The following is a 22,615-nucleotide window of genomic DNA, read 5'->3' as shown; positions in this document are numbered from 1 at the left end:
TGTGTCAAACACCCTCAGCTCCCATTGATTCCAGTAGGAGCTGAAGGGTGCTCAGGATCTTTTATGATCAGCTCAGTGCTTTGCAGGATCAGGCCCTGATTCATAAAAACGTGGGCCTTCTAAAGGCACGTTGCAATCGTTAATAAACTGAATTCAGACCCTTTCTTGGTGAGCCCGTGTGGAGGGACGTGGCTCTGAGTTATGCAGCGCAGAAGTAATTACAAGAGGAACAAACAGCAAGCTGCTTCTGTGAAGTAAGCTGTGCTGCATGTCTTGCTCTTCCCATTATGCTATTACCCACTGCGCTATAGGCTGGTTTCAAGTGGGCTAACTTTAAACAGAGAGTAAGTAGCTTTGAAATGCACTTTAAAGAAAGCTGAGCCTACAAAAGCCCCTCCAATAATGGATTTACCTGGCTTTGGTGTGGCAGCGGGTGAAATGATAGAGAAAACCAGCATCCACCCTGCTCCAGGAGTCAGGAGATAAAAGGTTGAAGCTGATTCTCTTGCAGAAATCTCCTTCCGTGTGTGGATGTGCGGAGGGAGCCTGGAAATTATCCCCTGCAGCCGGGTTGGACATGTGTTCCGGAAGAAACACCCCTATGTCTTTCCAGAGGGAAATGCCAACACTTATATAAAGTAGGTATTGCACTCTGGCTGCCTGCATGTACTGCTGAATGATTTGTTCCTGTGTGAAAAGGAATTGAGTGTTGCTGGGAGAGCACAGCCCACATCAGTAACGGATGAAGGGGGAAAGATTGGACGTGTCAGCATTTCAGCCGTCTCCCAGCCCAAAGCAGACATAAACCCAGTGCTTTTGGGCCTCTCAGGATTTCCCCAGAGCAGGGGATTCCTTCACCACTGTGGTAGTGGTTCCTGCGCCACCTTCCCTGTCCCCTAACACAAGGGGTGTGGTGGGGAATGCCCCTTCCCCTAGCTGATTCCCAGATGCCACCAGGCTGGCACCTAGTGGTTCTGAAATCAGGGGAACATAGAAGTGTCATAATGCTACCTTGTCCCGACTGATCCTGGCCTGGGGCTGAGGACAGCTCCGCCAGACCAGAAAATCTGAGTCAAATGCATGCAAGACCATCGCGATAATGGAGACGGAGACGGAGCCAGAGCAGCGTTTCAGATTGATATGTGATGCAAACAGTTTGACCCCCTCTCTCCCCCCAGTTGAGTCTGCCTCCAGAGCAGACCCTCGGGAATGCGTGGAATTCTGACAGCTGGAAGCGACTAGCTCCACTGTGGTTGGCTGCTTAAGATATAGGATGCTGAGTGACAGACTGGGACTTGTGATCCCTGATTAGAGGCCACTAGACCCCAGTTCTTGTAAAGACATGTATAGCCTTTCAAGCACAGGCTTACGTGGGCAAAGCCTAGCACTCCATTGCACAGCTATGATGGCCAAGTTATTACCCTGTGAAGGTACCATTCACCCATCTGGGAAGGTGTTGAAAATCGTTAGCCAAGGAGAAAGTCTCCAGAAGAGCCAATGGAGTCCAAAAGGGCTTTTTCCCCTTTCAAGTTTCGAAGTTGAGGGCTGTCCATTGACATGTTAATAAGGAAAGCATTGTCCACAGATGGGAAGAGTTGCTCTTATCACCAGTTGTTTCCCAGATAAGCTATGTGTTTGTGGGTCCCTTTTTTGTGTATATTTCTTGATGTTATAAGAATAACAACAAATGTGAATACCCAATTGCCTGCAGCATGGTCACCTCTTACCTGTCCACTATACGTCTTACTCAGGCTTATCATGGACTAATGGCATTGGAAGAGGGCGAGACCTACAAGTCAGTTATGTTTTCATTTCCATTCTCAGTTATAGCATGTTAGGTATGCTTTTCAGTCATGCAGCAAATTGGGTGAGGAAAGGACCTTCACAAATAGGTTCCCAGAAATGAATACATCACCTTATTCACGAAGGGAGCAGTGAAGGAGAGGTGTATATAGATGTTTAGTAAATATAAAGGAGGAAAGAGACAAGTTCTGAGGCTGACCATGGATGGAACGGCCTTCCCTTCAATAATGACAAGAAGTCTGGACCTTAAACTGAAGGACAGGAAGTGCTAAAGTCCCATCACTGGAGTCATTTAAACCTGGAATAGACAAAGTATTTGATAAGGTGCTATAGAGAACAAACCTGAACTGGTCCCTGTTGGGGATGAACAGGGTGAACTTAAACAGGTTCTGGCTCTAATGTTCATAATAAAGAAGAGAAGCTTTAATGAATTTAAGAAGAGAGGAGCCCAACCCAATAGCTCATGTACAGGCACCCTTGAACTTTGGGATGCTTTGGATCCAAAGCCAGATTTCAGCTTTGACTTTGGCCGCCATCTCTATTATAGGCCAAACTAAACTCTCTGATTAGAATGCCGTTGAGCTTAGGGGAAGTTTAGATCAGGGCTGGAACACTGTGATGTAGGTCCATCTCCAGCAAGAAGAGCAATTAGGCAAATGGAACTGCCACTGTGAGAGGTAGCTGGGATATTGTCAATAGAACCATTCAAAAGTGGATTGGAAAACCGTTCTGGGGAATTGTGTGTGTAGGCAATAGCAAGGCATCGAGGGCTGGGACCTGATGAGGCCTGTGTTGCCTTGTAGCCCTAACCTCTAGTATTCCAAGATGTGAATTTGGTTAGAGTGTGGACTCTGGTAGCCCAATACTCCTGTCTCCCTTCAGGGCTCCCAAAAGAAACCCAGTACAAAGATATTTCAAAAAAAAAATCCATGTGTCTAGTTTTTTTCCAGGGATTAATTCCTTCCATGCAGCCTCTTTGCCACTCCTTTCTGTACCAGTGTCAGTGAAAGACTGCTCAGGTTCCAGAATCATGCACAATTCACACGATGATTGTTGCTTGCTAATTGCCAGGAGTGAGTTTGGTGCTAAACAGGACATAAATCTAAAGTCAGTCCCTGTCCTAAGGAGTTTACAATCCGGTGGTTTTTATAGTGATAGTCTGGACCATGAAATCCTGAGGCCATTACTTGCAGAGGGAGTATTTCTGAAACACAGACAAGTGAGAGAATAGATATAGAGCAGCAAGAAATATTTGCAAGTAAATTTGAAGCTTCATCAAACTCACCTGGTTCAGGGATTTGTTACTGGCTCTAAATTCCGCTCAGGGTCATCACAAGATTTCTGAGAGTCTGCAAGCCTTCTGCACACCTCCAAGCTGACATGGAGAACACCTGAGCCATTTTCTGGTCTCACATTGAAGCTGGGGGGCATTAATGGTTTCTATTGAGTTTCACTTTGAGTTTATTCAAATGAGGCAAAGAGGGCAAATGAACATGGCCTGAAATGAAGGAAATATTTGACTGAAACCCCAGCAAGCAAAACAGCTGAATTGTATACAGCCTTTTAGAGACCCCCACCAGCTGTGAGACCAAGCCCCAAGCAGGCCTCTCGGGAATGTTACCATGAGGAGAACTAGCTGTGCTTCCAAGCACAACAGCTGCAAAGCATCTAGTTATCTTATTACACCAGCCAAAATGAGAAACTCCTCCTCTAAGCTGTTGCCTAGATTGTGTACAGCAATTGCAGGAACAGGGAAGAAGTGGAAACTCTCTGGTAACCAGGAATTAAGGCAAGTGTAGCCTGGGTGGAGCCAAAGTAGCACCCCAAATATGTTCGTGAAGGGGTGGAGAGACCGGTATAGTCACAGAGTTAGTGGGCTCCCTTTATACAATGTTGGAAGTCCCTTTATACGCTTCATAGATTTTCACCTCAGCCATTTGTGTTGCCCCTCTAGAAATACCAAGCGCACAGCAGAAGTGTGGATGGATGAGTTCAAACAATACTACTACGCTGCCCGGCCTGCAGCACAAGGGAGACCTTATGGAGAGTAAGTGGTGGTTCGGATGGCCAATGGAAGTGCAAAGGTGCCCAGTGTGCCTGATGCAATGAAAAGTTCAAGTGGATGATACAGGGGCATTGTATGCAGCTATGGAGACATTGCCATGTAGTTTCTGTGGTAACAGTTAATTAAGTGCTAATAATAGGCAGATGCTACATTTAAGGAGATACAGTCCCAGCTCCCAAGCATATATCCAGTTTGTTTAGAAGTAGGGCTGTCAATTAATCTCAGTTAACTCACACGATTAACTAAAAAAAATTAATTGCGATTAAAAAAATTAATTACGATTTAAGCTCAGTTTTAATCACACTGTTAAACAGTAAAATAAAATTGAAATGTGTTAAATATTCTTGGATGTTTTTCTACATTTTTAAATATATTGATTTCAATTACAACACAGAATACAAAGTATACAGTGCTCACTTTATATTATTTTTATTACAAATATTTGCACTGTAAAATGATAAAAGAAATAGTATTTTTCAATGCACTTCATACAAGTACTGTAGTACAAACTCTTTATCATGAAAGTGCAACTTACAAATGTAGATTTTTTTTTTGGTTCCATAACTGCACTCAAAAACAAAACCATGTAAAACTTTAGAGTCTACAAGTCCGCTCAGTCCTACTTTTTGTTCAGCCAATCGCTAAGAAAAACAAGTTTGGTTATATTTACAGCAAATACTGCTTCCCACTTCTTATTTACAATGTCACCTGAAAGTGAGAACAGGCGTTCTCATGGCACTTTTGTAGCTGGCATTGCAAGATATTTATGTGTCAAATATACTAAACATTTGTATGCCCCTTCATGCTTCAGCCACTATTCCAGAGGACATGCTTCCATGCTGATGATGCTTGTTCAAAAAGTAATGTGTTAATTACTTAATGACTAATTTTCCTTGGGGAAAATTGTATGTCTCCTACTCTGTGTTACCTGCATTCTGCCATATATTTCATGTTATAGCAGTCTCGGATGATGACCCAGCACATGTTTGTTTTAAGAACACTTTCACTGCAGTTTTGACAAATCGCCAAAAAGATACCAATGTAAGATTTCTAAAGATAGCTACAGCACTAGAACCAAGGTTTAAGAATCTGAAGTGCCTTCCCAAATCTGATCAGGATGGGGTGTGGAGCATGTATTCAGAAGTCTTAAAAGAGAAACACTCTGATGCAGAAACTACAGAACCCAAACCACCAAAAAAGAAAATCAACCTTCTGCAGGTGGCATCTGACTCAGATAATGAAAATGAACATGAATCAGTCCACACTGCTTTGGATCATTATCAAGCAGAACCTGTCATCACCATGGGTGCATGTTCTCTGGAATGGTGGTTGAAGCATGAAGGGACATATGAATCTTTTGCGTATCTGGCACATAAGTATCTTGCAATGCCGGTTACAACAATGCCATGGAAACACCTGTTCTCACTTTCAAGTAACATTGTAAACAAGAAGAGGGCAGTTTTATCTTCTGCAAATGTAAACAAACTTGTTTGAACAATTGGCTGAACAAGAAGTAGGACTAATTGGACTTGTAGGTTCTAAAGTTTTACATTGTTTTGTTTTTGAATGCAGGGTTTTTTGTACATAATTCTACAATTGTAAATTCAACTTTCATGATAAAGAGATTTCACTACAGTACTTGTATTAGGTGAATTGAAAAATACTATTTATTTTGTTTTTTACAGTGCAAATATTTGTAATCAAAAATAAATATAACGTGAGCACCATACTCTTTGTATTCTGTGTTGTAATTGAAACCAATGTATTTGAAAATGTAGAAAAACATCCAAAACTATTTAAATAAATGGTATTCTATTATTGTTTAACAGTGCGCAATTCATTTTTTTTAATCGCTTGACAGCCTATTTAGAAGCTCTTAGGTCATGCCAAGGAGAGGACTGAATTCTTGCTGGGGAATCCACCCCTCCTCCTGAGCGCTCCGAGCCAGATTCCTGCTCTTGACTTCAAGTAGCTCTAGTCCTAGAGATGGGCTTTAACATTGTAGTTTAGAAGTGAAACCAGCAGGCAAGAAAAATAATTGGCATGTTCTGGACCCCGTCTTGGCAGACATGGCTTTATGGAAGCTGCTTTATACTCCGCCAGGACATTTGTGATTCTGTCCCTTATAATCGTGGCTAGTCAGATATCCTCCTTATTAAAAAAAGGTCTGTATTCACAGGCAGCAAACTCTTGAGTTCAGATAGCAGCCAGCCTTTCATTCTAATCCCCTAGTTTCACATTCTCCTTGCTTTCACAGAGATTCTCCTTTCAAGCTCAGAATGAGCATGCAGGGTCTCAGTCCAAAGATGAATTGCTGGAGCAGAGTCTCTCCTGCTTTTCAATTTTCAGAGAATCTAGATTATTAAAATACTGTGCAGCCTGACCTGTTTACAGTCAGCCACATCCTCTTCTCTGCTACCAGCACAGAGGGAAGGAAAAGCTCTGTCACACCAGGCAAACAGGACTGCAGAGGACACCGGGTTCTGGGAAGGGGCAAGCAAACTGTGTGGAATGCTTCCTACTGCTTCACAGTTACTAACAGCCCACATGTGCTAGCTTGACACTTGCTCAGCTTGACGGTTAAAAGGGGGCATGGCCTACACAGGTAGTGGATTGGAACCAGGAAACAGCTACTCTGTACAGTATGCTCCCCCAGTTGGTAAATTTGGCCTTGATTAATCAAAGTACCAGTAAGAAGGGGGAAAAAAAAGTTGTCCCCTGTCCTCATTTGAATCCTGGGTCCAGTAGCTCTTCCCTTAGGCTGTGGGAGGAGCATTCAGATGCAGACAGGCTTGTGCCTGCCTGCCTCCTAGACATCAATAGGTGCTTAAGCATGTGCTTAAATCCCACTGACTTCAAAGGGATTTAAGCACATATTTAAGTGCTTTGCTGAATTAGGACATTATTATTATTTTATTAGCATATAATATATATTCATTTCATGTAAAATTCATCTATTAATTTAATATTTATTTAGTACATTAAATAGCATATATTAAATATTTTCTTCTTATATCAGCCTGTTCTTCCTTCAATCTCAAAGCACTGTACAAAGGTGGAGAAGTATCATTAGTCCCATATTACAGACAGGGTATAGAGAGGTGAAATGATTTGCCCAAGGTCATACGGCATATTAGTGGCAGAGTAGGGAATAGACGCCAGAGCTCTTGACTCCCAGTCTTGCATGTTATTGGCTTGGTACATATACAAACCTTTTCTTCCTCCCTTGTGACTTGGATCTGATCTTCGTGACTCAGATTTGCCTCCATATGTAACATCTGTGTGTTCAATGCAATTATTATAACTACGTCATGTTTTTCCCCCACAGCATCCAGAGCAGACTGGAACTGAGGAAGAGCTTGAAATGCCAGACCTTCCAGTGGTACCTGGAAAATGTTTATCCAGAACTTAGGTATTGGCCAATTCTTGGTTATATGCTTCTTCATAAAGATTTAGTGCCAGCTGATTGGGATGTGACGGATAAATCACTGACCTCTGTTTCCACCAGTGCTTTCAGGTTCTGTGGGAGAGGGGAGAACTCAGAAATCATCACTGAGTGATGATGATGATGAACCTTTTTCAGGAAGTTGTTCTCTGCCAGAGGCAACAGCAGATGCCTGAGGGCTGCTGAGCCAGAGCCCATCTCACTCTGTGTCTCAGGTTTTCTGCTAACGTGTTTTTTTAGCTACTTTCAACTGGCTCCCCCACAGGCACCAGAAGTGTACCAGAAGCCATTGCAGCAATTCCCTCAGTGGCTACCATCAGCCATCTTAGGAAATGGTGCAAAGGATTCTGGAGATGCATCCAGGGACCCACTGGGAGTGATTGAATATGGAGTCAGAGAGAGAAAAAAAACTGAGAGTTAGGCTTCGTCTACACTAAAAAGTTAGGTTGACCCAGCTATGTTGCTCAGGGATGTGAAAACTCTACATCCCGGAGTGACGTAGATAAGACAACCTAATCCCTGGTGTAGAATGCACTAGGTTGATGGAAGAATTCTGATGACTTAGCCACCGCCTCTCGGGATGGTGGATTACATACGCCAATGAGAGAACCCCTCCCATCAGCCTAGGTAGTGTCTACACTGAAGCCCTAAAGTGGTGCAGCTGTGCCGCTGTAGCATATCATGTGTAGATGAGCTCTGACTGTATAGAGCTTTCTTCATACAAAGAGGCATTGCACTGAGAGTGAAAGACTGGTGGGCAGCTGAATTTGAGATTCCCTCACACTTGTGAGTCAAAGTCAGACCTTTAACAGGCACCCAATTTATTTCTGTCTGCTGTATTTGCCAAATGCCATGTTCTTAGCCTATCTCCTGGAGTGATGCTACATAGGAAGGCTCTCAGTCCATCATGAGATACCTGTTCTGCAATGTAAATAGCCATCCTCTGTAATACACATAGTGACTCCATCATTGTGATGGGTATTGCAGTTCTTTGTTTCAGAAACGAATCCATCCAACTAGGTGAACAGCCCCCCCTTTCTCTGAGTGCCAGGCATGTCTACAGCAGGTAACATCATCTTGGGTTATTTCCCCAGGATTCCTGAGGAATCATTGTATCGGTCTGGAATGATCCGGCAGAGACAGAGGTGTCTGGAGTCCCAGAAGTCTGAAGATCAGGAGTTCCCCATCCTGAGCTTAAATCCCTGTATCAGCAGCAAAGGTGTGGCAGCAGTGGCACAGGTAACTGTTTTAGGCCTGCCCCTCTAATACAGATGAAAAGAAAGCTGAGCTACACATAGGAGTTCACCTGGGGGGTCTCAAAGCTGATCCGTCAGGGGCCCTGAGCCTCTAGTTTATGGGGACAGCTTTGCCCGCATAGTCGGCCGTTGGAAGATTGCCCCCTGCAGGACAATCTCTGTGTGGCACTGAGCTTCTACCACTTCCCTTCCCAGTGGTTGGGAAAAGGGGGTGGAGGTGAGATGAGGAACCCCTGATCATCCCCAGTTGCCAATCAATCAGTCAATCAAAATCACTTGGGGCCATTGGCAGCCCCTGTCAATTGCTGCAGCCACCAGGCGACTAGCCCTGCAACCAGACAGCCCCAGAGTCAAGTGAATTCAAAGATGGCTTAAGACCACCTTTGGCCTAACCCGCCTTTCCTGAGCTGCACTGAGCACTCCTCGTTGGCAGCTCAGGTCACCCAGACCTCTCTGCTTTTCACATGCAATTCAAATGCAGAGATCAGAGGAAGAAAATGAAAACTATAATTTCCACTCATCTTTGTGACCTATTTACTCCTCTTTCTATTTCAAAATGTACTGAATTGCAATGGTATTTATAACTTCATAGTCTGCATTCATACAATATTAAATTGCCCATTAAACTAGCAGGAGCTTAATGAGCGTGACCTCATTTATTTTTCAAAATCTCACTGAGAGAAGAAATCTGCAACATCAGTCAGCATGTGTTCTCTGCTCCAGATTCTCAGACACATTAGAATAGGAAGGGTGGTCTTCTGCTGAGGTCTTTGGACTCGGAAGATCTGGGTTCAAATCCTGTCTTTGTCACAGGCTTCCTGTGTGACCTTGGGCAAGTCATTTAATCTCTTCGAGCCTTAGTTTCCCCTCTGTTAAACAGGTATAATACACTTCCCTACTCCACAGAAGTGCTATGAAAATAAGTTCATTAAGGTCTATGAGGTGCTCAGATACTCCAGTGATGGGAGCTGTAAAAATAGATAGTATGTAACTGTACACCTACTTTGTTCACACAAATGCAGTAACTGTACATGTGCAACTCTCACAAGGGCTATGTCTACATTGTGAGCTAGGGGTGTGTCATGGGGAGTATATACCCCATGCTGGACCTGCAGCCAAGGGGTTAAGGCAAGAACTGCTGGCCAAGGCTGATTGGCTCCCTCACAGCAGATGTGCGAATAATTGCTGGGAGGCAGAGGGGCAGGGCTGCTGTCAGAGAAGCAAGCAGTCTGGAGAAGGAAACTCCTACCAGCAAGCTGCTGAGGAGCCTTACAGAGTCCACATCCTGAGAAAGGACAACTGGACCAAAAGGCTGAAAAACCTATGAAAACCAGTGAGGGTAGGAAGGAGCTCATGGTGCAGCAGGAAGAGTTGTGTAGGCCCAATTCTGCGTATTTGGCTTAAGGGTGCTGAGCTGCAACTCTGGAGTGGGCAGTCCTGGGTTCCCCTACTAACACCTGAGAGACTTAAAAACTGAGGGAAATTCCACCCCTGGATACCAGGACCAGCTGACCCCACTAAGAATAAAGAGAAAACCACATATCCCGGCCAGACTGTGTGAACTCTGGTTCAACATTCTACGTGGCCAAAGGGGGTGCTGTTGCATCAACGCACCAGCCTGAACGGTGGGATTCCCCTGCTTGTGTACGCATACTCATGCTAGCTCTCATCAGGCTCACACAAGCGTAAGTAGAAGTGTAGCTGAAGTAGCATGGGTAGCAGCAGTGGAGGCACGGCCAACCTGCCACTACCCATGCTACCATGGCTACACTGTGATTTATGTTAGCTAGTGCAAGCATGTGTACAAGAGCAGGGGAATCACACCTCTAGCTTGTAGTGTAGACATAGCTAGGGTGACCAGATGTCCCAATTTTATAGGAACAGTCCCGATATTTGGGACTTTGTCTTATATAGGTGTCTATTACCCCCTACCCCCATCCCGATTTGTCACACTTGCCGTTTGGTCACCCTAGACATAGCCTAAGTGTGTGGGGGTTACACATGCAAAGTGGGTAATTAGTCACATAAGTGACCAAAAGTGGCTATATTGTTGCAGAATTACCTAATTTGCATGTGCAAATGAGGACTGCTGTGGTATATGCATTTAACCTACCTTTCTGCATCTCTAATACATGCAAAAAGGCTACTTTTCTGTACTGTTAAATAGACAATGGCAAGTTGGATTCCAGGTGTTACCACGGAATTTCTGTGACAATTTTTATAGTATAATGGTCACATTATCCTGGTTTTAAAAATCGTTTTCTTTTGTCTGCTGCTGTGTAGAAGATCCACACAAACACCAGGGGAAAGGCTTAACTAGAGCTGGCTGAAACCTGTTGTGTAAAAAATTTTCTCAGAAAATGCGGTCTAGTCAAAACTGGAAGTTTCAATGCATTTTGACACCATTTTCAAATTTTTCCAATTGGGAAAATCAGAATAAAAAATGTTGCTTCAAGCCAATGTTTCAAAATGAAATGCCATTTGCAATGTCATGATATTTTGAATGAAAAATGATAATTTCAACATATCAAATTAACATTTTTGATCAAAAGGAAACAACATTTTTGTTTTGATATTTCTGATTAGGAACTTTTCAGAATTTCTTGTTCCACAACATTTTTTGACATTTTGACTTTCCGCTCTGATTCAAGGTGAAAAATAGTTTCAAAATGTCAAACTTTCCTGTGGGATGAAAAATCCATTTTTTGTCTAGCTCTAGGACTAACTCTGCAGAAGAACAGGTAGTACAAGAAGAACAATGAAACTGACGTTCCACAAAATAGTAACAACTGCACGAAGACTGCTGCTTTTCCTCTGTAGCTTCTTTACAGCTTAGGTGTTACTTATAACTAAAGTAGGTAGAGACAAAAATATGATTGTTAAGTTGACAGTGTTCCTTTAAAGTTTAGATTATCACAAAAATGTTGTAAATTACTCTGTCCCTTAAGGCTATCTGTACACTATGGACCCTGACAGTGGCACAGCTATACTGTTACAACTGTGCTGCTATAATTTTTCCCATGTAGCCACTCTTTGCCAGCAGGAGAGAGCTCTCCCGCCAGCATAATTAAACCACCCCCAATGAGCAAGCTTAGCTATGTTGGCAGGAGAGCCTCTCCTGCCGACACAGTGCTGTCCACACCAGCACTTTTGTAGGTGAAACTTATGTTGGTCAGGAGTGTGTTTTTTCACGCCCCTGACCGACAACTGTTTTACCGACAAAAGTGGTAGTGTATGCGAAGCCTAAATGTGTGCATTGCCATTGGGACTTCCATTAACAGATCACAAAATATAGAATAGGCAGTCATTCAAAATCCTGCTTATGTGCATTTATGACTGTAGAAAACAGTGCATTTCCTGTCAATTATATCCTATCATAGTTGAGTCCAATCTTGTTTAATCAAAGTTTGATTATTTGGAAAATGGGTTTATCCAAAACAAGGCTGTGTTTCTTGATGTGCACCAAATACATTGAAAGGATCCTGTCTGTGCAAGACCTTTCCCCATGAGTATTAGTAGTAGTATATTGGTTACTTATTTGCACTTCCATGGCCCCTTCCATACAATGCTCTCTAAGCCCTTTGCAAACATTAATGAATTAAGAGCCAAAGCCTTGATTGGTATAACTGATGAAGCTCCATTGACTTCAGTGGATCTAGGAGCTAGGCAGATTTACACCTTTGAGGAACTGGCCTTCATTTACACAACACCCTTCTGATGTAGTTTAGTATAATGCCTATTTTAGAGGTGGAGAAACTGAGGCAGAGACAGATTTGTCACATGATAATTAAGCCCCTTTGAAAACGATAGCCATGTGTTGATTTGCCACAGTGAATCAGTGGCAGAGCCAGGAGAGTCCAGGCCGCCTCCCTCCTGGTCCCATCCCTCCCTCCCTGCATTGTGGCATTCTCCCCTCTGGTGAGGAAGGTGTGGCATTGCTCCCTGCTGAGTCCAAGGATGCCAGTCCTTAAGTCAGCTGTGTGGAGGGAGTTCTGTGGAGCAGGACTAGATGCTGATTTTCCAGGGCTGAGTGTGCTGTATCTACAGTGCTCCCGGCCAGAAGCTTGGTATTTTTGCATATTGCGTCTCATTTACTAAAGGAATTGTTTGATTTAGCTCTTCGCTAGCAAAATGCATTTGGGAATAAATAATTGATCGTAATTTTGCCCTGGATCCTCTAATGAAGATGTCACCGGTTATCTTGTGCATTTGTTTTCTGTTGTAACAGAGCATCAGTTGATAGTAGGCTGTGCAGGAACCTTTTTAGAATAGATTTCTGACTCTGGGATTCATTTAATAAATCCATTAATCCTTAGCACTTTCCGGCAGCTTGACATGCTTGAGAAGAAAAATCAGAAGCCTCTTAGGCCTCGATACACTTGAGCACGGCAGCGGCAGCAGCAAGATGACTGTGCGTTAGGAGAGAGAAGCTGCCACTCTCCGACAGAACACTGTGATGCTGCGTCATTGAGTCCTAATGTGAGAGAACTACAGTATGGTGACCTGACTTGGCAGCTGTGTCCCAAAGTTCGCGGTTCACTGCTAGCCATCCGAGGGGAGGACTAGCACTACAAAAACTGTGGATCCACCAAAACTTTCAGGGTCTGAAAAACAGCAGAACCATCCCCCATCACAGCGTCTCCCTCCTAAATCCTTGCTCTGCCTCTCAGATTTTCTTCCTTTTTCTGTCCCTCCTTAATGAGCTCCTTGATCTTCCTCCCCGAAGCCCCAGTGAACGCGGCCTCTTTGCCCAAACCAACCTTACTTGATCAGACATTTTGATCTTCTCCTTTGACCCCTCCTGGATAGACTCTTGGTTTCCAGAGACTCCCTCGTACTTAAGACCTTCTTGGACCACTGAATCCAGGTCCCCAGGACCCTACTGTAATCCTGCAAAATGCAGTGGCCCAAACTCTGAGCTGGGTGCGGGCAGGGGATGGCAAAGGTGACTTTAAAACCTCAGTGTTTGCTCCAAGGGAAGCTCTAACTTATTGCAATTTTGAATGAATAGCTGAGAGCAGAGCACTCTGCTCATAGCTCCTCCCTTTCCCAAAATGCCCTCTCTCACTCTTGCTGCTTCCCTGGCATTCCCCCACACTGGATACTGCGACGGGGCAGTGCAGGGTCACTGAGTCATGCACTTCCCAGAAAAGTGTCATACACCAGGTATGTTCACTGGGAACAGTTAGGCCAACTTAACTGTCACTTTATGGTGGATCAGTCACAGCAGAGAGGCAGCAGCCTAGTCCGGAATCAGGGCCAATAGGTGAGGAGTGTTAAGGCAGCATCTACCTACTGAACACATGCTGTGGCTTATGTGGCAAAATAGGGACTGGAGAGCTAATAGAGCTGTTGAGAGCAGCTCTCCCTTTACCTCACTTGACTGCATTGGCATGTTTAACACATCTTCTAAAGTGGCCCCAGTGAGGCTCTTGGCATTTAATATTAGCCTTCCTGGGCAATTGCAAATAAAGGCTAGTACTTAAAAGGTGTGGCCTTAGATGGGCTTGGTAGAGGGTAGCACACAAAGGATTCATAGAATTGTAGGACTGGAAGGGACCTTGAGAAGTCATCTAGTTCAGTCCCTTGCACTCATGGCAGGACTAAATATTATCATTCTAGACCATCCCTGACAGGAGTGTCTAACCTACTCTTAAAAATCTCTAATGATGGAGATTCCACAACCTCCCACTAGGCAATTTATTAAGTATGCTATTGCACTGGCCCTGGTCTGGCCATGTGAGCTTTTTAAAACACATAAAAAATCAAGCTGCTCACTGCCCTGGGAGACAGTGTAATGTAATAGTTAGAGTAGATGACAGAGTAGGAAGTCAGCCGACCCCGGGAGTTCTCGACCCTGTTCCAGCACTGGTGCTAAGTGATATTAGTTGAGACATGTCACCTCTCTTGTACCTCAGCTTCCCAATTTGTAAGATGGAGATGATAATACCTACCTCAGCAGGGCATGAGAAAAGCTGATCAACTAATAGCAATGAGGCACATTGAGAGCCTTAGATGGAAGGGACTATAGAATGCTAATTATAATGTTACAGGTTTCAGAGTAGCAGCCGTGTTAGTCTGTATTCGCAAAAAGAAAAGGAGTACTTGTGGCACCTTAGAGACTAACAAATTTGTTAGTCTCTAAGATGCCACAAGTACTCCTTTTCTTTTTATAATGTTACACTGAGTTATTAATTATTTATATTAATAAAATAATTACTGATAAACTGAGATCACCCCAGGTTTCTCCAGGAACAATTTGCTTTAATCCTTCCTTACCTTGTTCCTTCTCCAGCCTCAGGGCACAGCTGTGCTCTTGTATCTCAAAAGTAGAACCTCGCTAGGCTTCCCGCATTATCTAGGGTTTCCAGCTGGCTGCTCTCTGATTGGCTGAGAGGAGTTCTTTTTATTTGTCAACCAGCCTACACTAAGCTGAAGGTGCCGATTTGAAATCATGTCATTAATTCATAACGATGCTGAGTAGCAGTGACAGATGCCTCCTTGAATGATGTTAAAGTTTTGAAAAATAGTCCCAAGCCTCAACTGGAGTTAGCATAGCTGGGATTTCAGAGGAAAGCATTTAGCACATTTAGCAAATGGCATTGCCATTTATTGTGACCAGCTGGTGACCCTCTCTGCTCTATCCAGCCCCATTCCCCTTTTCCTCCTTCTCTCCCCCTTCCTCCCCCCCCCCCCCCCGCCACTAGCAGACACAATTCCACCACCTTGTAACAAGAGGCTGGCTTGTCTTTGCAAAGCTGTAACTGTAGTCTCTGCATCACCTCATGTCCACTGTCACATCCCATCCGTGGTAGGCCCTCAGCCTGCAGAGTGGCCTCTTCTGGACAATCTGCTGCCTTTACAGCCGGTACACTCTATGGGGACTCACCTGGATCAGAGCTATACCAGAATGCTCTGCGCACCTCCAGCCCTAGATCATATGAGAGTTGAAGCTTGTACTCAGCCCTACGGTGTACCTATCTTTACCTGATGCATTAAGAATCTGAGGAACGATAACATGGTCTATTGTGAGGAGGAAGTAGGTACACTTACCTGAAATGATCCAAACAAAGGTTGAATGGGATAAAATAAGAACCCACATGGGCCTTTGCCCCCACACACCCCATATTTCAAAGCAAAGCATCTTGCAGGTTTAGAAGTGTTCAGTTCACTTTATTTTTCCAGTATTTTTCCTTTTCTTGTACCTTGTCAGCAGTAGGGCTGAAAGTGAAAGTGCCATAATGCCACGAGAGAAGCAGTTCCCAAAGAGTCTGATTTTTTTTTTTTTAGTTGACTTTAGCTCAGGCTGTGGGAGATAATCAGTTCTAAAAAGTCAGGCGCATGGTGTTGTCTTTAGATTTCCCACCTGATATTCAGATTGTTCAGAGGGGCCTCTGAACATTGACACCCTTCTCTGAGCTTAAATCAGCCTCTATACCAGATGACTGAAGCATAGCTAATGCAATGCCGATTTTTAAAAATAGCTCCAGAGACAATCCCGGCAATTACGGCCGGGAAAGCCTCTCTTCAGTGCCAGGCAAACTGGTTGAAACTATAGTAAAGAACAGAATTATCAGACACATAGATGAACACCATATGTTGGGGAAGAGTCAACGGGGCTCTTGTAAAAAAAAACATGCCTTACCAATCTATTAGAATTCTTTGAAGAGGTCCACAAACACATGGAGAAGGGAGATCCACTGGATACAGTAGCCTTGGAGTTTCAGAAAGCCTTTGACAAGATCCCTCACCAAAGACTTTAAAGCAAAATAAGCAGTCATGGGATAAGAGGGAAGGTCCTCTCATGGATCAGTACCTGGTTAAAGATAGAAAACAAAGGATAGGAATAAACAGTCAGTTTTCACAGTGGAGAGAGGTAGATAGTGGGATTCCCCTAAAGATCTGTACTGGAACCACTGCTATTCAACATATTCCTAAATGATCTGGAAAAAAAGGGGTAAACAGTGAGATGGCTAAATTTGCAGATGATACAAAATTATTCAAGATAGTTAAATCCAAAGCTGACTGCAAAGAGTTATAAAGGTATTTCACTGTACTGGGTGACTAGGCAACAAAATGGCAGATGAAATTCAATGTTGATAAATGCAAAGTAATGTACATTGGAAAACATAATCCCAACTATGCATACAAAATGATGGGGTCTAAATTAGCTGTTGCCACTTCAGAAAGAGATCTCGGAGTCACTGTGGATAGTTTTCTGAAATCATCTGCTCGAAGTGCAGCAGTGGTGAAAAAAGCTAACAGGATGTTAGGAATCATTAGGAAAAGGATAGATAATAAGACAGAAAATATCATAATGCAAATATATAAATCATAGAATCATAGAATCATAGAATATCAGGGTTGGAAGGGACCCCAGAAGGTCATCTAGTCCAACCCCCTGCTCAAAGCAGGACCAAGTCCCAGTTAAATCATCCCAGCTAGGGCTTTGTCAAGCCTGACCTTAAAAACCTCTAAGGAAGGAGATTCTACCACCTCCCTAGGTAACGCATTCCAGTGTTTCACCACCCTCTTAGTGAAAAAGTTTTTCCTAATATCCAATCTAAACCTCCCCCATTGCAACTTGAGACCATTACTCCTCGTTCTGTCATCTGCTACCATTGAGAACAGTCTAGAGCCATCCTCTTTGAAACCCCCTTTCAGGTAGTTGAAAGCAGCTATCAAATCCCCCCTCATTCTTCTCTTCTGCAGACTAAACAATCCCAGCTCCCTCAGCCTCTCCTCATAAGTCATGTGCTCTAGACCCCTAATCATTTTCGTTGCCCTTCGTTGTACTCTTTCCAATTTATCCACATCCTTCCTGTAGTGTGGGGCCCAAAACTGGACACAGTACTCCAGATGAGGCCTCACCAGTGTCGAATAGAGGGGAACGATCACGTCCCTCGATCTGCTCGCTATGCCCCTACTTATACAACCCAAAATGCCATTGGCCTTCTTGGCAACAAGGGCACACTGCTGACTCATATCCAGCTTCTCGTCCACTGTCACCCCTAGGTCCTTTTCCGCAGAACTGCTGCCGAGCCATTCGGTCCCTAGTCTGTAGCGGTGCATTGGATTCTTCCATCCTAAGTGCAGGACCCTGCATTTATCCTTATTGAACCTCATTAGATTTCTTTTGGCCCAATCCTCCAATCCATAATATGCCTGCACCTTCACTACTGCATGCAGTTCTGATAACCCCATCTCAAAAAAGATATATTAGAATTGGAAAAGGACAACAAAATGATTAGGGGTAGGGAACAGCTTCCGTATGAGGAGAGATTAAAAAACCCGGGACTGTTCAGCTTTGAAAAGAGATGACTAGGGGGGATGTGATAGAAGGCTATAAAATCATGACTGGTGTGGAGAAAATGAATAAGGAAGTGTTATTTATTTTTTCATATAACACAAGAACCAGGGGTCACCTGCTGAAATTAATAGGAAGCAGGTTTAAAACAAACATAGAGAAGTACTTCTGCATGCACTACACAGTCAACCTGTCGCATTCATTGCCAGAGGATGTTGTGAAGGCCAGAAGAATAACTGGGATCAAAAAAAGAATTAGATAAATTCGTAGAGGACAGGTCCATCAATGGCCGTTAGCCAAGATGGTCAGGGATGCAACCCCATGCTCTCGGTGTCCCTAAGCATCTGACTGCCAGAAGCTGGGACTGGGTGATAGGGGATGGATCACTCAATAATTGCCCTGTTCTGTTCATTCCCTCTGAAGCAGCTGGCTCCAGCCACTGTTGGAAGATAGGATATTGGGCGAGATGGACCATAGGTCTGATCCAGTGTGAGCATTCTTATGTTCTCCCACTACCAACCCAATCCTTAAGAAAGGGGGCTTGGATCATGATGACTTTGAAACTGGTTCTCTTATTGCCCCTCTCCTTCCCCCATCACAGTTTCGAACCGGTTGAGGATTCCCTATTGTGTTGTTGCCGTATAAACCTGCTTATAAAGGGCTCATGTCTACTGCTTTACAATGAGTAGTAGATGAGAGTCTCATCACAGGGGTCACCCTTTCCATATTGCTAAATGGGAGGATGGTCCCGTTTAGAGGGGAGGTGTGTACAGGGCGGGTTGTAGTATAGAAAGGAGCTCCTGATGACTCACTAGAATAGTAAATTTTTCTAGTAGTCGATTTGAAGCCAATGGGGCTACTTGTTTAGTAAGATAATACCCCGTGAATCAGTGTGGGCCCAGAGCAATGAGCTGAAGGTACAAAGTTAACTTCCCCCAGAGTTAGGCACATTCAGAGCCATGGTTTAGGCTTGGGCCCCCCTTTATTTAAAAGGAGAATTCGTTAAGAGGGTGACATCAATTTTCAGAGCAGTTTATGGGAGGTACAGGCGCCAAGAACAGGTGCTGGATCTGCCCCAGGGGGCTTGATTCTTGACAGATGCAGGACTAATCTGGCACACAATTTCCCAGGATGGTCGCTTGCACAGCAGCTGACAGCACGTACGGTAGAAGGGTTGGAATTCAACAGCTGTAAGGTAAAGCTAACTGACAAAGAAAAATGAGCTGCCACAAGGCTCTTTGGGCGCAGTGTACGTCTCCAGAATGCATGCTTCTTGCTTGGGTTGAAATCCTGGGCAACTCTCTCTGATAAGCCTGCGGGCAGCCCATGTAAGCAGCTAGCTTTGATTTCTGGTAGAAGATCGTGGACGCTGGTCCCAAGAAGCACAGAAAAGTGAGACAAAGTGTAAAGTCTTTGTAGGTTTGGGCCTTTTGTACAATGCACATTTTCCTTTTTAGGTGGCTAAATGCCGAGATCAAACAGAATTTATATGCCCAAGAGCTAAAAGCCTGTTGCTGTCTATCTTTCTATGAAAGGGGTTAGAACTGCTGACCATATTGTGTTGCACTATTGAGGGCAGAAGGTGTTCTCTCTCTCTAATAATGCAAAATAATGCGGCCTGAAACCTTTACAAATCAAAGTCAGTGGGAGCTGCAGGTTCTGAGCACCTCTGAAAATCAGGCCATTCTCCATTAAGTCCCTTCACATTAACAAAGTGTTGCAGGGCTTTGTGAAGCAGCCTTTCCATCTTCCAGTACCAGCCTGGAAGTCACTGCTCCAAGCACTGGAGGCTTCTCCACTGACCCACCCCAGTCTAGCTGCTCTCATATACTGGGTCATCTGTAAACAGCTGTGGCTCCTCCCTGCTTCTCTCTAAGTCAGCATCAGCTCCCTCCCACCTCTCCTATCTTGTTGCCTGCTTCCTCAGAGGTTTCCTTGCTTCTCTCATTGCTTCTGATTTACAGCTGCCTCCTAATTCCTTTTGACAGGTTTCAGAGTAGCAGCCGTGTTAGTCTGTATTCGCAAAAAGAAAAGGAGTACTTGTGGCACCTTAGAGACTAACAAATTTATTTGAGCATAAGCTTTCGTGAGCTACAGCTCACAAATAGTAAAATGCATCCGATGAAGTGAGCTGTAGCTCACAAAAGCTTATGCTCAAATAAATTTGTTAGTCTCTAAGGTGCCACAAGTACTCCTTTTCTTTTTGCTAATTCCTTTTGTCAGCCCGTCCCCTGCCACTGCTGACTCTCCCACTACTATGGCTGCCCTATCCTCCAACTTCCCCCTGGAATTATTTGACCTGTACTCTTCCACTTCATGCCCTCCAGCTCCTTCCCCTGGCTGGTGACTACACCCTTAGGAACCAGTCCTTTCCCCCACTACCAACCCCTCGCAGCAACCCACTTCCAGTTGCTGCTGATTTCCTTTCTCTTCACCCTCCTTGTCGCTAAGTGTTTTAAAAAGCTGGGGATTGAGCCTAGTGTAAAGTTACAAGCAAAGAATGTGCCCATTGAGTTACTCTACCCAGTTATAGTGCAGAATGGTGGACTACTTCCCACCAGCTCTCACCCGATCAATGCACACATGCGTGGAACAAAGCCATCCCTGCCTGGATAATTTCAGACTTAGACTTTAGGGTCAGAAGGGACCATCGTGATCATCTAGTCTGACCTCCTGCACATTGCAGGCCACAGAACCTCACTCACCCACTCCTGTAATAGACCCCTAACCTCTAGCTGAGTTACTGAAGTCCTGAAATCATGGTTTAAAGACTTCAAGTTACATAGAATTCACCATTTATTCTAGTTTAAACCTGCAAGTGCCCCATGCCCCATGCTGCAGAAGAAGGTGAAAAACCTCCAGGGTTTCTGCCAATCTGACACAGGGGAAAATTCCTTCCTGACCCCAGATATGGCGATCAGTTAGACCCTGAGCATGTGGGCGAGACGTTGCAGGATGAACGCCTAGTTAACATATACATAGAGGCAAGCAATGGATGAGACATGAATAGAAGGAACCCTGCCCAGAGAGGGAAACATTCCTGGGAGAAAGCTTGCCAAAAAACAGTGGGGGCATTAATGGGGCAATAACTACTAGCACACTCGACTCTCCTCTCTGTGGATACCCATTGAAGCCAACAGGAATTCCTCCTGAATAGGAGGGGGAGCACCACCCGGCCCAGGCATCTCACACTCATATTACTATTACTATCTATTTAGCCATCATGAAACAGGTTGCCATTGTGCTAGGTGCTGTACAAACATAACAAAGAGACAGTTTCTGTGCTAAATAACTTACAATGTAAGTAGAAGATGAGAGACCACAGGTGTCTACAACAAGCAGATGGGGTGGGGGGACCACAGGGAAACTATAAGGCGATTCTGATCAGCATGAATGACATGGTGGCAGCACACCATAACTAGTTAATAATCTGTATGGCCGCTTTAAACATTTGGGGCTCCCTTCTGCACCATTGGCATCAGGGGGAGTTTGGCCATTGAACTGTATGGGAGCTGGATCACACCCCAGGTGACTAGCAAAAACTACTACACATCATGTCCTCCTCCTCCCCCCAGCCACACCACAGGGGAAGCATCCTATCCCATTTAAAGGAGAGGGCACCATTTCTGTCTCTCTTCTCCTACTGAGAGAAGGGATCATCTTTTCTACCACTATTGCCCTCACTCCTCCTCTTTGAGTCCCTCTCCTCACAGGGCCTTTTTCCAGCAGCTCTCTCCAGGTCTTGAGACTCTCCCTTTGGCTTATGCAGATGTGGATTCCCAAATTCACGATGCACGCTCTCAAGAATCTGCAGCTATGGTGCCCCCATGTGCCCAAATGGACTGGCTCTGCCCTGTCGATCATTGGTGTAGTGGTAACAAAGTAGTGGGTAAACTAACTGAAATGACGCTCCCTAGTCCCTAAATGAGAAGTCCCTACTGCTACGAATGCCAATGGGATTTTAGCCATTGATTTAAAAGGGATCAGGCTCTGGGCCAAACTGATTCGTTTCCACCTTTTAAGGTGAAAGGATGCTAAAACAATCAGTTTGATTTTGTCCTGGTTTCTCCTCTCTCTCCTTTTAGGAATGGACATACACATACAACCATCAGATCCGCCAGCAGCAGCTCTGCTGGTCAGTGTACACCCTCTTCCCCGGCTCCCAAGTGCTGCTGTCCCCATGCAAAGAAGGTGACGGCAAACAGGTGAGTCTTTGATTGATCAGTTGCTGTCTTTGACAGCCCTGGAGGTTGGAGTCCTGTTTATCCCCAGAGCAGGTACAGCACCGGCGATGGCAGTATAAGCTTCCCCCACATCATCCCACCAGTGCGTTCTGGGTCCTGGAAATACAGCTGCTAGCGGCAGTGGAGTCTCTATGGCCCATTCAATCCTTGGCCTCTCAGCCGAGTGTGTCAGTGAGCATGACTCTTAGTGACACTGGCCATGAGGACATTTCCCATTAGAAGCCCAGCTGGAACCAGCAGCTCATTGCACACAGGCTGCCAGCCAGCCATCAGATGCTACCATGTCTCAGGAGTTAATGTCCTGGGTGGCATTTGAACCACAGAGCTAGAGGAGAAAACCTTTGCTGACGTATTATTTTTGAAGCCTGAGGCTAGGAAGAGGCTACCATCTAACATGCCTACTGCTGACAAGGATTGCGGAGTGTCCTCAGTGACTTCAGTGGGAGCTGTGGGTGCTCAGCGCCTCCTAGGACCAGGGCAAACAGAATTGAATAT

At 44.6% G+C, this 22,615-nt stretch overlaps 1 protein-coding gene across 4 annotated transcripts in view; it reads left to right on the top strand.

Moving 5' to 3' along the window:
* Window positions 1-22,615, top strand: part of GALNT14 (polypeptide N-acetylgalactosaminyltransferase 14) — a 186,341-nt gene that overhangs the window by 157,684 nt on the left and 6,042 nt on the right. For 3 of the 4 annotated variants that reach the window (XM_043511652.1, XM_043511653.1, XM_038395335.2), the window contains exons 10-14: window positions 512-638; window positions 3,758-3,850; window positions 7,197-7,280; window positions 8,408-8,552; window positions 21,962-22,081. In XM_043511652.1, coding sequence (XP_043367587.1) covers window positions 512-638; window positions 3,758-3,850; window positions 7,197-7,280; window positions 8,408-8,552; window positions 21,962-22,081 — 569 coding nt within the window. Of the gene's footprint in view, window positions 1-511; window positions 639-3,757; window positions 3,851-7,196; window positions 7,281-8,407; window positions 8,555-10,854; window positions 11,370-21,961; window positions 22,082-22,615 lie in introns of those variants that run through there. The other variant, XM_043511654.1, reaches the window with a different exon arrangement.

Source organism: Dermochelys coriacea, chromosome 3 (genome assembly GCF_009764565.3).
Source record: "Dermochelys coriacea isolate rDerCor1 chromosome 3, rDerCor1.pri.v4, whole genome shotgun sequence".
NCBI classification, from domain to species: Eukaryota; Metazoa; Chordata; order Testudines; family Dermochelyidae; genus Dermochelys; species Dermochelys coriacea.
This window is presented reverse-complemented; position numbering and strand designations above follow the sequence as displayed.